At 41.6% G+C, this 14,885-nt stretch overlaps 1 protein-coding gene and 1 pseudogene across 1 annotated transcript in view; one reads left to right on the top strand and one right to left on the bottom strand.

The window, feature by feature from the left end:
* Nucleotides 1-14,198, bottom strand: part of LOC136609583 (aminopeptidase NAALADL1-like) — a 37,612-nt gene extending 23,414 nt beyond the window's left edge. The window contains exons 1-10 of the mRNA XM_066589163.1: nt 14,002-14,198; nt 10,900-11,072; nt 8,177-8,298; nt 7,660-7,779; nt 6,092-6,281; nt 5,860-5,953; nt 2,563-2,661; nt 1,930-2,015; nt 366-485; nt 199-284 (exon numbers count right to left, since the gene is read on the bottom strand). Of these exons, the coding sequence (XP_066445260.1) occupies nt 199-284; nt 366-485; nt 1,930-2,015; nt 2,563-2,661; nt 5,860-5,953; nt 6,092-6,281; nt 7,660-7,779; nt 8,177-8,298; nt 10,900-11,072; nt 14,002-14,198 (1,287 nt within the window). The remainder of the gene's footprint in view (nt 1-198; nt 285-365; nt 486-1,929; nt 2,016-2,562; nt 2,662-5,859; nt 5,954-6,091; nt 6,282-7,659; nt 7,780-8,176; nt 8,299-10,899; nt 11,073-14,001) is intronic.
* LOC136616115 (heterogeneous nuclear ribonucleoproteins A1 homolog) lies at nt 2,935-4,812 on the top strand (annotated as a pseudogene).
* Nucleotides 14,199-14,885: the final 687 nt, after the last annotated feature.

Consider the following 14,885-nt stretch of genomic DNA (forward strand, 5'->3'; position numbering starts at 1 on the left):
CTGGGGAATCCCCTTTCCTGCTTCCCAATACAGATGTGAAACCACCCTTATTAGGTCAGATTATTCCATTGGAATATCTTCTTGTATTATGGTAGGACAACGTAATCCTGTCTTCACCCTAGGCTGGTGCCTCACCCTTATACCCATCACCTCCTCTACACATTGTTACTGGACATTAATTGCATACCACCAGATTACCTCAGCAAACTCAGTTGAGCCAATTAGCCCAAACTCTTCTGCTCCCCAGCTGCCAAAAATGATGGTTCTACGAGGACGCCATTTACCTGAAATATATCATAGATTAACCGAGCAGCATTGTTAATATATAGTCAGAGGTAATTAAGTGAGAATTTGAAGAACTGTACCGCTTTTAAGCTTGGTGCCCAAAATTCTTGTTATCTCTAGCATCACTGCAGTTCCACTGCTTGGGTCGATGGCTCCATGTACCCAGCTATCTCGGTGGTTGCCATATAGAATGTATCTGTCTGAATATAGACAAGTTAATAATAATCTTTATTTGTATAGCACCAACCTATTCTGCAGTGCTTTCGAGGCACATGGGGAACACAAACAATACGAAAATTACAGAAATTACAAAAGTTACATGTGATATTTAATTATTTAGAAACAGAGGGGGCGGAGGTGATAACAGAAGGAACAAGGGCAGGCGGCGGAGCAAGGGGAACACAGCTATAACACGATAACATGTGATATACATATTTAAGGACACAAACAGGGTGGTAGTACAGGAGGTACGAAGCAGGAAGGGTACATGATACGTAAAAGCGGAAAGCCATTGGGAGGGGAAGAAAGAGTATTGTGGAGGTGGGGGACTAGATGAGGAGGTTTGGAGAGGTGTGTCTTTAAGACACGTCTAAAGTTCCGTGCGTCGGGGATTGTCTGTATGTTTTAGTGTAGAGAGTTCCAGAGGACTAGTGCTGCTCTAAAGAAGTCCTGGAGGCGAGCATGTGAGATTCGTATTAGAGGGGTGTTTAGTCTGAGTGTGTTAGCAGATCGGAGTGTGCTGGCTGGGTGATGTACGGACAGGAGAGAAGCGATGTACGGTGGTGCAGCGCCATGGAGAGCATTGTGAATGAGGGTGACTGGTTTCAATTGAGTTGTGTAGCAGATGGGCACCCAGTGCAGCGACTGGCATAGTGTGGAGGCATCTGAGAAGCGGCTGGATAGGAGTCTAGCTGCTGCATTTAGTATGGACTGGAGAGCGGACAGTCTGCTGCCAATGAACAGCGAGTTGCAGTAGTCAAGTCGGGAGTGGATGAAGACGACAACAAATGTCTGTAGTGTGTCCGTGGTGAGGAACGGACGGATTTTGGCAATATTTCTGAGGTGCAGGTGGCATGTTCGGGCCAGAGATTGGATGTGGGGGTAAAGGAGAGGTCAGAGTCCAGTGTGACCCCAAGGCAGCGGGCGTGCTGTTTGGGGGTTATGGGGATGCCAGAAACTGATATGTAGATCTCAGGGGGAGGTCAGCTGGTTGAGGGCAGAAAAACAAGGAGATCAGTTTTTGAGAGGTTAGGGGGGGACATTGTGATGGAGATAACATAAAGTCAGTGATGTTTTGAAGAAAGGGTGCAAAGATGTCACGGGAAGAAGTGTATAACTGGGTGTTGTCAGCATAGAGGTGATATTGGAGGCTGAATTTGCAGATGGTTTGTCTGATTGGGGCTGTGTAGATCAAGAAGAGAAGCGGGCCAAGGACCGAGCCCTGGGGGACCCCAACAGCGAGGGGGAATGGGGAGGAGATTTTGCTGTCATAGCACAATTGTTAATAGCTAATATATCATGGTTATAATGTAACATTACAGTATCCAGTGGGTCATGTTTTTGCTCAAGGCCACATGTTGCATAGGAGCCCATAGACTCTCTTATCTGTATTGGCTGGAAGACTCTGACTCATGATAATCCTACCCGGCTCTATGGCTCCTCTGATCAGCCCCATCACATTTGCTGAAGATCGTATTGTTCGGTTGTTGTAAACATTAACTTGGACTTCACTGAAATAGAAGTTCAAAGGTGATGGCAGCATTATAGTTAACGCATTGAAGGTTTATTTAGCTACCCTGCATTTGGAAAGTATCCAGACTAACTTTTTTACATATTGTTATGTTGGGGCTTGAGCAAATTAAAAAAAAAAAAAGTTTTCCCCCCCATCATTCTATAATCAATACCCCATAATGACAAGGATCGCCCATTCTTCCCTATGGGAGCAAAAAGCAAAACAAACAAACAAATTTTAAAAAGTCAATCACTTTTTAACTTCTGGAATAAAAGGCGGTTTCCACTCACTTTTTCACGTATGTGATAATCACAAGTGCGGTAAAGTGGTGCATTTTTCGAGCAAAATGCATCGCACTCGCGTAAAAAAATCATGTGTTTGCAAGGGCAATACAAGTCTGAACTTCTCTGAATGATATTGCACTCGCCTGTGTAAATGCACCCAAAAGCCTGATAATCCAAGTTTTTGAACTACTGTACTTGATTTGCCAATAATAAAAGGTATACAGCATAAGAGGTGAGCGTTAAAAGTATAATGCCCAGTACCTGTTATTGTAAATACCTGACCGGAAGCCAGGTCCTACTTTATAACGACATCCAAGAGCTCCTTGCCAGTTGTCTGGCGCATCTGGTCCATCCAGTTCACTGTAGAAAGTATAAGAAAACACCATCATATAAGCACAGTGAAGGTTTACAGAGCCCTTTCACAGTGGTGACTTAGAATAAAAAATATTAATTTTTATTTAGACAAATATTAAAATGACACGTAGGGGCACAACACATAAAACAAAGTGAGGGACGTGGTATAAAACCAACTGATCACACCATTAACCGTCGCTAAGAGTAAGTGTCTGTGTATAGACATTATAACATTGTAGAAACCTGGAGACCACAGTGTTTCTGTCCCACTTATTCCCGATGACGGTGGAAAGGTGGGAAACAGATTGTATATTAGCCAGCCGGATACGTAAAAGTGAATTATTTCCGGTTGCTAATTGGTCTCTCACTGATTCTTGGTGTTGTGTAACCCACACACCATCAGTGGGTTTTGTTTTGCGACTTGTGTGAACGTTTCTTCACGAAACTGACTGAGGGGAAAAAAAAAACGTTTTGGGATTGATGTAAGGTACCAAAGTGTCTACCATGAGAGAACTCTCAGAGACGTGATGAAACTTCCCCTCTATTAATAGGGGTCTTTCTAGACCCTAAAACTCAAGTTTCCGTTTTTCTGCTATATTTCTCACTGATTTGTTGCTCGACGCGTTTCACCACTTGGTTGCGTGGATCATCAGGAGCATTATAAATTTTGAGATTTAATAATAAGGACGAAATTGCAAGGTCTAGATAGACTGAGTGGTGAAGAAACAAGTGTCCTGATGTCTAGAGGAACAACTGTCTCGGCAGAAGTATCGAGGGTAAAACCACTGTGAAAGGGCTCTGTCAAGATTAATTTGGAGACTTCTATTTTGACTGCCTCCCCTGTGAAAAACAGTGAAGGTTTACAGTATTATAATACCAAGAACATGGCTGGATTGACTTTCCCATAAAAGTGGGGAATCCTTGGGCGCTGGAATACCTGAGACCCACCAACATCGGAAGACTAGTTCAGGGAAATATGACAGCTCTTATATGATAGTTCTTAACCCAAGACAAATAGACAGTGCACCACCCCCTAGTGGCACAGGACCACTTTACACGCCTCTGATGTCTCTTGCATTCTTACAGTGGCTCTACCAGTGGTGTGACTTATTTCTCAAGCTCTAATATAAAATCTACTGTAGTACCATTTGCCCATCCTAAAGCTGATAGCCTGAGGTATCATGGTCAGGTATGGCTGCTACCTTGGCACCACTATAGTTACACCCCTGGACCTTACCAGCTATCCGCCTATTGTCCAGGACCACCATCTCCACCGTCCACACACACCACCAAGTCTGGGCCGTCCTCCCACAGAACAGCTTTCCAGAATGTATGGCTTGAGAGTCCTTACTACCCTGTTCATTGATTTCTGTGTATTCTCATGCATCTTATGATGTTCCTCCATTAGAAGTGTCTGCCACCTTCATAATTGCTGCTTCCACCACTGCCACCACCATAATCACTACCAAGATTCTCAAAGGCCGGCAGCACACTCTACTTTGAGAAATACGGAAAGATAGAACTGGTAGAGGTGATGACAGACCGAGCCGACGGCAAGAAAAGAGGATTTGCTTTTATCCCATTTAAAGACCACAATTCAGTTGACGGGAGTGTTATTCAGAAATACCACTTCATCAAGGATCACAACAGTGAAGTAAGGAAGGCACTGTCCAAGCAAGAAATGGCAGCATCTTCTACTCAAAGAGGTCACAGTGGTCATGATGGAGGAGACTTTAGTGAACACAGTGGTTTTCGTGCAAACGATAATTATGGGGAACGATGTGGTGGAGGAAACTTTGGCGGTAGGGGTGGTGGCTTTTAGTGGACGCTGTGGTTATGGAGGTGATAACTACAACAGGTTTGGTAAGGGTAGTGGACATGGCTGCGGTGGTGGATCGGGGATATAGTGGAAGCCAAGGAGGAGGCTATGGAGGAGCAGGAGGCCATGGTAGTGGATATGGAGGAAAAGATGGTGGCTATGACTGTTACAACAATGGAGGAAGTGGCGGTGGATTTGGTGAAGGCAATGGAGGCAGTGGTGGAGGATACAATGACTTTGGCAGCAACAATAACCATTCCTCTTCCAATTTTGGACTGATAAAAATAGGTGACTATGGTGGAAGTAATCCTGGACTTTACGGTGGTGGTGAAATGTAATATTTTAAATCACAAATTACTTGTTAGTATAGACAAGTTTAGAGGAAGAGTTGCAAAGCTAAGGAATACTCAAACAATTCTCTTTACCTACACAAATTTGTTACATACTGTAACATGTTTTATAGGATTTATCACTGTATATCTACTTAATGGCCACTTGATTAGACCTCCGGGCCCTTTTATTATTGGAGCTTCCCGTATGGAAATTAGACAAGTTTTCTGTGGATCAGTTTCAGTGTAAATCCACATTAGATGAGAAAATCCAGTGATCTGAGCGACTTCCAACAAAGCCTGACCATCTGTGCTAGACTAGCCGGGGCCGAGATTTTACTGCCAACCTTGTGGGATTTTTTCATGTAAGAGTGTGGAGAGTATACCAAGATTGGTGTGATTAAGGAAAAACATCCAACAAATAGGGGTTCTGCGGATGTAAACAACTCGTTGTTGAAAGGGGTCAGAGGAGGGTGTCCGGAATCATTCAGACAAACAGACACTGCACAGTCAAGCATATTGCCGCTGAATACACAACTCATCTGAACACACAACTGGTCGTTCCTTAGTGCAGATGGGCTACAACAGCAGATGACCAGTTCCAGCATCATTACTGTCTTAAAAAAAAAAAACAAAAGGGAGAGATTCCAGTGGACAAAAGAACACAAAAATTGGATCACTGAGCGGTAGAAAAACATTCTCTGGTCAAAGAAATTCAGATTTCTGTTGCACCATGCTGATGGGAGGATCAGCATGAATCGATGACCCCTTCATCTCAGCTGATTAGAACATGTCAGGCTCTCCATCTAATTTGGGGCATACAAGAAACATCCTGTCCACATGGGCCAATATTCCCGCAGAACGATTACATCATCTAGTGGAATCTATGATATTATGAATTGCTTCAGTTGTGAAGGCCAAAGGAGGTTCAATGTGCTACTAAATGGGTGTTTCTAATAAAGTACCAATTCAGTGTATATGTTCTGATTGGCTATTTTTCCATACTGTATCATATTGTACATATCTACACAATGAAGTATTAGGTTATCATATTACCATATCAAGGTTCGTGCATCTTCAAAACCAATTGGCTGTGCAGGTATATGGGAAAGGCCTTGTATTTCGGACTCTGGAATTCTGTAGGTAAACTCTGGGAAATACATATAATTGATAATAAGAATTGAGGCATTGTGGGAAAGGAGCGTTCATACAATTTAGATTAAGGGTGGGCACTTTAAGAAGAAGCTTCATTAACAATGACAAGGCCTCATTGCCTTTGCACGATTACCTTTAGCTGGATAGTAGGGAGTGAGTTGATCTCCAAAATTCACCTTGAATGAACCCCGTTCTACTCCAGATGGGGGCATATACCAGGAGTTGTTGTAGGTATCCATGGGATCAGACTTCCCATCATTTATATCCTTTGGATCAGTGTATATGATTACTCCAATAACTCCAAATTTGGCAGCATTTATGGCCTGAATTAAAAAAAAAAAAGATAATTTTCGCTTTGTCACAGGTACTTCATGTTTCCCACCCAGTCCTTACCGGATCTGGCAGCCCCAGTGCATCACTATGATACCATTGCTTCTCCTATGGAAAGAGTGCTGCCGTACTTATGTAGAAAAGTAGCCATGTGTAGTTTTACACCAACTATTGGGAAAGGGGGATGAGGCCAACCTAAAAATGTTGCACTACAGTCCAAGTTTTGATTAGCAAGTGACAGTAATGAAGGGGAAGGGGGGGGGGGGTGCATGTCAATGCAACTCCGCTACTAAGTCAGCTCTGATCCCTTCACATCAAAGGAGTTCCATCACCCAAACTCACGGTCTTTTACTGTATGTACACAACGTAAAGTTAAACTGTACCTCCTGTGAAAAATATAAACTTTCCAGCACTCTTTGAGACTTAGGTACAGTACTTTTATAAAGCCTTTTCCTTCAATGCTCAGCCATTTGTACTGCAGACCGCCCCATGGTCCTAATTCACTAACAGGAAGATGCTGTCTTGGTCTGCCAAGCTACAGATGCAGTGAAGATGTAGCTCGGTCACAGTCACTGTTTCTACAAGCTTGCTCACCAGGCCTCAACAGCTGTGACTACAGATAACCTTAATATAGTTCAGTAGCAGTATATTGAATTATTGCAGTATATTGTATAGGCGATCCAATGATTGCTAGTTCAAGTCCCCTTTGAGAATTACAAAAAATAGTAAAAACAAGTTTAAGGTTGATTTATTCCAAAAAAAACTAAACATTAAAAAAGGTAAAAAAAAAAAATCATTTCCCACAAAACAAATATTCATATTTGGTATCACCACATCCACTGACCAATCTTAAAATAAAACATTATTTGTCCTGTATCATGAATGCCATCATAACTACACTAAACCAGCTTTTCAATTGTTTAAGCGGAAATAACTGGTCGCAGAAAGTTAGCACAGTTAAGGTAAACTTTTGATACATTCGTAGATTACAAAACTAGTATTTAACCCCTGCGGATTTTAGAAAGGATCACTGAAGATATGCCTTAATGCAGAGGCGTAACTTGAAGCTCATGGGCCCCAATGCAAAACCTGTAACGGGGCCCCCAACTATAATGCTTATTGGGCTCCCAATATGGAGAAGAGAGGCCTTATGGGACCCTCTAAGGCTCCTGGGCCCGGGTGCAACCGCATCCCCTGCATTCCCTATAGTTACGCCAAAGTCTTAATGTCTTGATTTCTATGGTCAGTGGCATATCGTACAGGCAGACCAAGCCACCTACTCTACTTTTTCAGAGTCGGATAAAATTGTCACGGCTTCGGAATCCTACCAAATGTTATGTGTTTTTAAAAAAAAAAAATCCATTATCTTACCTTATTTACTCTGCCTGTTCCTCCATAGCGTACAATTGCAATAGTCCCGTTCAGGTTTGTAGTATTAGCCAGGTACTGAAAATCACTTATTTTGCCTTCATTAGCATATACAAGTTTCCCCTAAAGAATAAAATGAAAGGATGATGAAGATGAGGCAGAACCCTTGGAATGAGAAATCCAGACAGGGAAAATCAAGATGCATCTAAAGTGTTCAAAACAGACTGGTGGCAATAAAGTTCTGATTATACAAAAAAAAGGTATATCCACCCTTGCTACCATTTTTAGTTGCTCTGATACAGCTAAATAAAAAAAAAAGAAGCATCTTTGCAAATAAGCTCTTACCTTTTGTGTCTGCAGCTCTTATACAAAACTATGCATCTCCATGGTTACAGACTACAAATAAACCCTATGTGTAGTCAGATCCCCCAGTCATGTGTTATTTTCTTCCATCTGCCCCTACTCTAATGTCTGTAAGCTAGTAAAAAGCCCAGTAAGTGAACGCAAAGGTGAAGCATACCTTAACTGTGCCATTGGGAGCAAATGCCAGAAATGGCTGTATAATGTTTGGGTCTTTCTGGTCATCAGTGATCTGGACCTCTCTTTCTCTTGACTGAAACGTGACGTTACCTTCTGGGCTCACTGTGCAAAAAAACAAAAAAAGAGGTAAGAGTTAAAAGTTGCATTTGAAGTGATCCATAAGATAAATTAAAGGGGTTGTACAAGGTCCCCTATACTGTGGATAACTTTATACCTTGGCATATCCCCCTTAATTGAAGTGAATATGGCTGAGCTGCAATAAAACACACAACTTATAGACAGATTTAGTGACGTTTTTGGAAGAAAGCAGCCATGTTTTTTTTTAATCCTCTACAACCCCTTTAAGGAATCTTATTACAAATTACTCTGCAGTATGTCTGGATTAAAAATGAAGTGCTGACGTCAATTAAACAAGTCAGTTCCCATTGTTCTCAATGGCTATTGATGGTCCACCAAAGCCAAAAGGCTGCACATACGAAGGGTTGCAGCCTTCTGCGATTAACGACTGCTACCCCGTGGCAAAGATTATGATGAAAGGTAATGTGAATTCAGACTGTTAGATCTGTGTGATGACATGATGGAAAGCAGCAGGACAGATGAATAGGGATCCTTTTGCCAGCCCAATAGCAATTTGCGGGTGCTGACTGTTTTAATGAACAGCGCTGGGTATTCAAAGGCATAATTAAAAACTTTAAAAATGAAATGTTAAAGTAAAAGCCCCCTTTAGGACAAAAAAACTTTAAAGTTATTAAATAGTAATAAATACACAAAAAATAAATATAATTATTGTCAATAAAAACAGTTTAATAAATAAAATTTATAAAACATAAAGAAAAATATCATCATAACAACCTGTTATTTAAAGGGCTTGTGCCAAGTTTACAAGTTACCCCCTGACTCCTAAGTTGCCGATCGATGTGGGTCTCACCGCTGAGACCCCCACCAATCTGAAGGAGGAGGGGGAGGGTCCTGTGTCCCTGTCCTCCACATTGCAGGCTACTACATCCCCAGCCATGAGGAAGAGACTGAATGGAGTGCTAGTCATGCAAGTACGCCAACGCTCCATTCGCTTTCGATGGGACTAAAAGATAGGCGAATGACAAGGGCTTGGGTATTACTGTCATTGAATTGAATTGGGTGCTGACTGTTCATGCTTGACCAGTGCTCCATGCATTCTGCCTGTCACTGCGGAGGGAGAAGCAACCCCTGCAGTGACAGGTAGAGAGGGACACGGGAGGTCCTTTCTCAAGATTGCCAGAAGTCTTAGCAGAGAGATCCCCCCAAGTTATCCTTTGGAAAATGAATAACTTGTAATTTTAGTACAACCCCTTTAAGGTGTTCAAAGAACATAAATAAAACAATGGCAGAATAGAATTTTTTGTGTTTTCCGCTAACAAAAAAGTTAACATTTGTTGAACGCTAAATATTATGCAAAAAAGTGCAAAGAATAAGATTTTTTCACAGCAACAGAGTGAAAATATAAGGGAGGTTTTGGCTCTTGGACTATGGTAATACAAATATGAAAAAATATCCTGCATTCTAAATATCAAAAATAGTTACATCCTTAATGGTTTGATATCTATGGGCAACACATATAGGCCTTAGTCATACGGGTGTTTTTTCGCGCGATTTGCGGATCGCATGACGGATGCGCATCCACAAATCGCGTGACCGGGGCCAAAAAAAATCGCCCGAAAAATCTGCTCCTAGCCGCGTTTCATTAGAAACGGGCTGGACCTGTCCAGCGCATTGAATTCAATAGAGCCGGCAATACAGCCTGCTCTATTGAAAGCAATGCGCTGCGGGCGAGCGCAGGATGAATTGTCGGGAAGGGCTTAAATATATAAGCCCTTCCCTGCAATTCATCCAGAAAAGTGTAAAAATAAAAAAAATCTATATACTCACCTTGTCCCGGCAGACGAAGTTCAGAGCGGCCGGCCTGCAGTGGGTGTGAAGGGGGTGTGAGTCAGACTTGCCTCTGATTGGCTCAGCGCTGAGCCAATCAAGGGCAAGTCTGACTCACACCCCCTTCACACCCACTGCAGGCCAGCCGCTCTGAACTCCGTCTGCCAGGACGAGGTGAGTATATATATATATTTTTTTTTATTTTTACACATTTCTGGATGAATTGCAGGGAAGGGCTTATATATTTAAGCCCTTCCCGACAATTCATCCTGCGCTCGCCGGCAGCCCATTGCTTTCAATGGAGCTGGCTGTATTGCCGGCTCCATTGAATTCAATGGGCAAACATCGTTCTTCTCTGCCACAGCTGTTACAGCTGTGGCAGAGAAGAATGATTTGTCTTCTATATGTTCTCAATGGGGTCGGCGCTGCTGCCGCCGGCCCCATTGAGCGCATATAGAGAAGAGAACAGGAATCGCAGATCGCAGATAGGTGCGATCTGCGATTTCTGTTCTATAATTTATCAGACGAGCGCATAAAAAGCGCTCATGTGTCCGATACCATTGCAAAGCAATGGTTTTAAAAAAAATCGCTGGACGCATGCGCATGTGCAAATCGCGCGAAAAAACGCCCGTCTGACTAAGGCCATAATAAGAAGTTTTCTGGAACTACATTGTGCAGTGGCCTGGCTTGGTACTGCAGCCTGAGTCCTATTGAAGGTCATCAACAGCTAGAAGTGAGACAACGCCTTTAAGAGTTTTGATTCGTATATGCGTGACGCAGGTAGACAGCGCTACTTACAAACTCTGACATTGTTTGGGGTCTTCTCATCTGGAAAGGACAGGTACACCTTATATCGTTCTTCCTTGGCTTCATCTAGACCAGTGTTTAAGTCATTCCAGCGAGATAGAAGCAGTTGCACCAATTCCTCGTCTGCCTCACTTGTGGCTACGTGGGGCTTCTTGGACAGGATTCTGCAGAAAAGAGATAATTGTGATGTTTAAACAATGAGAAACAGAATAATCCACAATGAAAACCCAAAAAATAATGACATGAGGATTTCCAGGGGGAATATTTTTTTGGAATTTTTAAAGCCAGCGGCAACCATAAAGAACTGTTGCCGTCTCCCGACTGTACTATAAACATTTATCATAGGTCAGCCAAACACATTATTTCTATGGAAAGGGTGACAAGCAGATAACAGACACATGTGCATGTGCTTATCTGGAGGGACTCGGTAGGATTGATCTAATCCCTTGTTTTTCCTCAGGTGAAATAAAAGTTACGGTATACTTTGTGATGTAAAATGAAAAGTTGCAATATGCAATTTTGTTCCTTAACAGACTAGAACGTAATTGCTATAACTACTATAATATTGCGCCCTATGGTCAAGGATATATCTACAGTGACATGCCAAAAGTCATGGGATATTATGCCCATACCCATATACATTGTGAAGCATTATCCTGCGAGAGAGGTTGAACACTGGTCAGCGTGCTCATGGCAAGACAACATGGACTATCGGCATTCAAATGAGGCATTATAGTGGGTGCCAGACGGATGGGACATGCCATTTCCGAAGTTGTGTAGGCATTTAAGATTCCTTCATCCACATTGGTAATACCTTCTATGATGTTACAGAGTGGGCAGCACAGTGACCGCTCACTGGCATTTAATGATCGGGACTGGCAGCACCTGGCTAGGATTGTCAGTGCGAAAAGATAAGTGACTCTGGCAGAAGTCACATCAACATTTAATGCAGGAGGCCCCATATCACGCAGGGCAGGACAGGGTTTTTTAGCTTCCATGGGATATAGCAGCAGAAAATCCGCCAGAGTGCCTATGTTATCATCACAATACCAGACACAGCGCCTCACCTGGGCTTGTGGGGTTCCTAACTAGACCCTACAGGACTAGCAACATCTGGTGTGGTCTGAAGAGTCATAGTACTAGTTGTTATGGGCTGATGGTATGGTTTGCGTGTGGTGCAGACCCCATAAGGCTGTGTACCCCAGTTGTCAACAAGGCACAGTGCAGACTGTTGGTGGTTCCAAACTAGTGTGGGGTGTGTTCTCATGGCATGGGTTTGGTCCACTGGTTCGTATAAACATACCATTGACTGGTGCCCACTAAGCTTCACTGACCATTTGCAGGCCTTCATGGACTTCATACATCCCCACTATTCCAACAGCATAACACATTATGCCACTGAGCCCAAGTTGTGCAGAAAATGTTCTTGGAGTATTCTGGAGAGTTCCTATGAAAGGTATGACCTGCAGGTTGCACGCACATGAGACCAGTCAAGCATTTATGGGATGTGGTGGAGAGATCTAAGATTATGCACCTTAAAATTCCACACAGCAGGAGGTAGTGTTCTAGAAAATGAGCTCAACATTCCGCAAACGTCTTCTATCCACTTGTGGAATCGATGCCACATCCAAATGCTGGACTAGAGGGTATCCTACAAAATAGTAAGTTCCTAATCCATGACTTTCAGCACGTCAAAGTACTATAATACTGCCCCATATGTACAAGAATACATCTACTATAATACTGCCCCCCCATGTACAAGAATAAAAAATACTATAATACTGCCTCCTATGTACAAGAATATAACTACTGTAATACTGCCCTCTATGTACAAGAATATAACTACTATAATACTATCCCTATATGCAAGAATATAATTACTATAATACTGCCTCCTATGTACAAGAATATAACTACTATAATACTGCCTCCTATGTACAAGAATATAACTACTATAATACTGCCTCCTATGTACAAGAATATAACTAGTATAATACTGCTCCTATGTACAAGAATATAACTAGTATAATACTGCCCCCTATGTACAAGAATATAACTACTATAATACTGCTCCCTATGTATAAGAATATAACTATTATAATACTGCCCCTATGTACAAGAATATAACTACTATAATACTGCCCCCTATGTACAAGAATATAACTACTATAATACTACTCCTATATACAAGAATATAACTACTACAATACTACCCCCTATGTACAAGATTATAACTACTATAATACTGCCCCCTATGTACAAGCATATAACTACTATCATACTGCCCCCTATGTACAAGAATATAACTACTATAATACTGCCTCCTATGTACAAGAATATAACTACTATAATACTGCTCCCTATGTACAAGAATATAACTACTATAATACTGCTCCCTATGTACAAGAATATAACTACTATACTACTGGTCCCTATGTACAAGAATATAACTAGTATAATACTGCTCCCTATGTACAAGAATATAACTAGTATAATACTGCTCCCTATGTACAAGAATATAACTACTATAATACTGCCCCCTATGTACAAGAATATAACTACTATAATACTGCCCCTATGTACAAGAACATAACTATTATAATACTGCCCCCTATGTACAAGAATAGAACTACTATAATACTGCCCCTATGTACAAGAATATAACTACTATAATACTGCCCCTATGTACAAGAATATAACTACTATAATACTGCTCCCTATGTACAAGAATATAACTACTATAATACTGCCCCCTATGTACAAGACTATAACTACTATAATACTGCCCCCTATGTACAAGAATATAACTACTAGTTATTGACAGGAGTGCTGTTTTTGGAAAAGAGACGTTATAATTTCCTAATCCTGTATAGCCCGATTTAGTCAAGATCCTTATCTTTTGAGGTTTTCAGAATTGCGGGTACCATAAAAGCTGTTCTAGGGGTTCCCAAAAAAAAGAAGATCCTCCAAAGCCAATTAAAAGTGGATATAATGGGCCGTGAGGGACGGCATTCCTAGAACCCATCTAAAAGTTTACAACTAAGCACTATAAAACTACTTTCATCTATGCCAAGGAAAAGTGTTGTGTCTCACCTCAGATTCTCCTTGATGTTTTCATTATTCACCTCGTTCATGAATTGTTTTATAAAGTTTTCATCGAGATCTTGAGCAAGATCCTTCACCCACTTTGGCTCAGTATCAGTTGAAATACCAAAATGCCCGATCAAGAGTCCGATGGCTAATATCCCCACAGCCCCAAAACAAATCCCCACCACCTTCCACCAATTCATGGTCCCTCAGCCTTAGAGAGGTCTCAGAAATGGTGCTTCAGTCTGGATGGTTCCCAGCCCTAGGAAAGGACATTATCAGCATGTCTTCAGTTAGATAAGACTTTATTCAAATTAACATAGTTAAAAATTATCAAGATGAATTCTTGGGTCACATTGCTTGTAAATGCCCTTTGCACATTGGTTTCGGGATGATCGAAAGGAAATCGAGCTAATGATTCAAGGGAATAATCATTGTATTAAGTCCATAAAATAGGTACTAAAACATCTCAAGGAGATATTCTTCATGAACTAAGGGCACATTAGAAATGTCTCTTAAGGGGGTTGATTGTCTGGGATTTAATGATTTTTTTTTTTCTTAACCCCCCAGCAATTTAGGACAAGCTCTGTTCGTTCTCTGGGAAAAGGACATTATAGTTTGGGATAAACAGAGTTTGTTCTACTTTAAACAGCTGTAGTTCCAGTTCTATCAACATGCTGTTGGAATATGAATTCTTGGCTTTAAAATGACATTAGAAGCATGTTCATAACCTATACAGAACCACAGCGACAGCCGTTTGAAGTTGAGTTGGGAATACCAAATTTACAGCTGTCACTTTTTGTGTGTGTGCAGGTAAGAGAGGGAGTGAGGAGAGGAGATCAGCCACAGCAGAGATAATTTGCATTTCATCTGTATATATGCCTGTCCCA

Source organism: Eleutherodactylus coqui, chromosome 1 (genome assembly GCF_035609145.1).
Source record: "Eleutherodactylus coqui strain aEleCoq1 chromosome 1, aEleCoq1.hap1, whole genome shotgun sequence".
Taxonomy (NCBI): domain Eukaryota; kingdom Metazoa; phylum Chordata; class Amphibia; order Anura; family Eleutherodactylidae; genus Eleutherodactylus; species Eleutherodactylus coqui.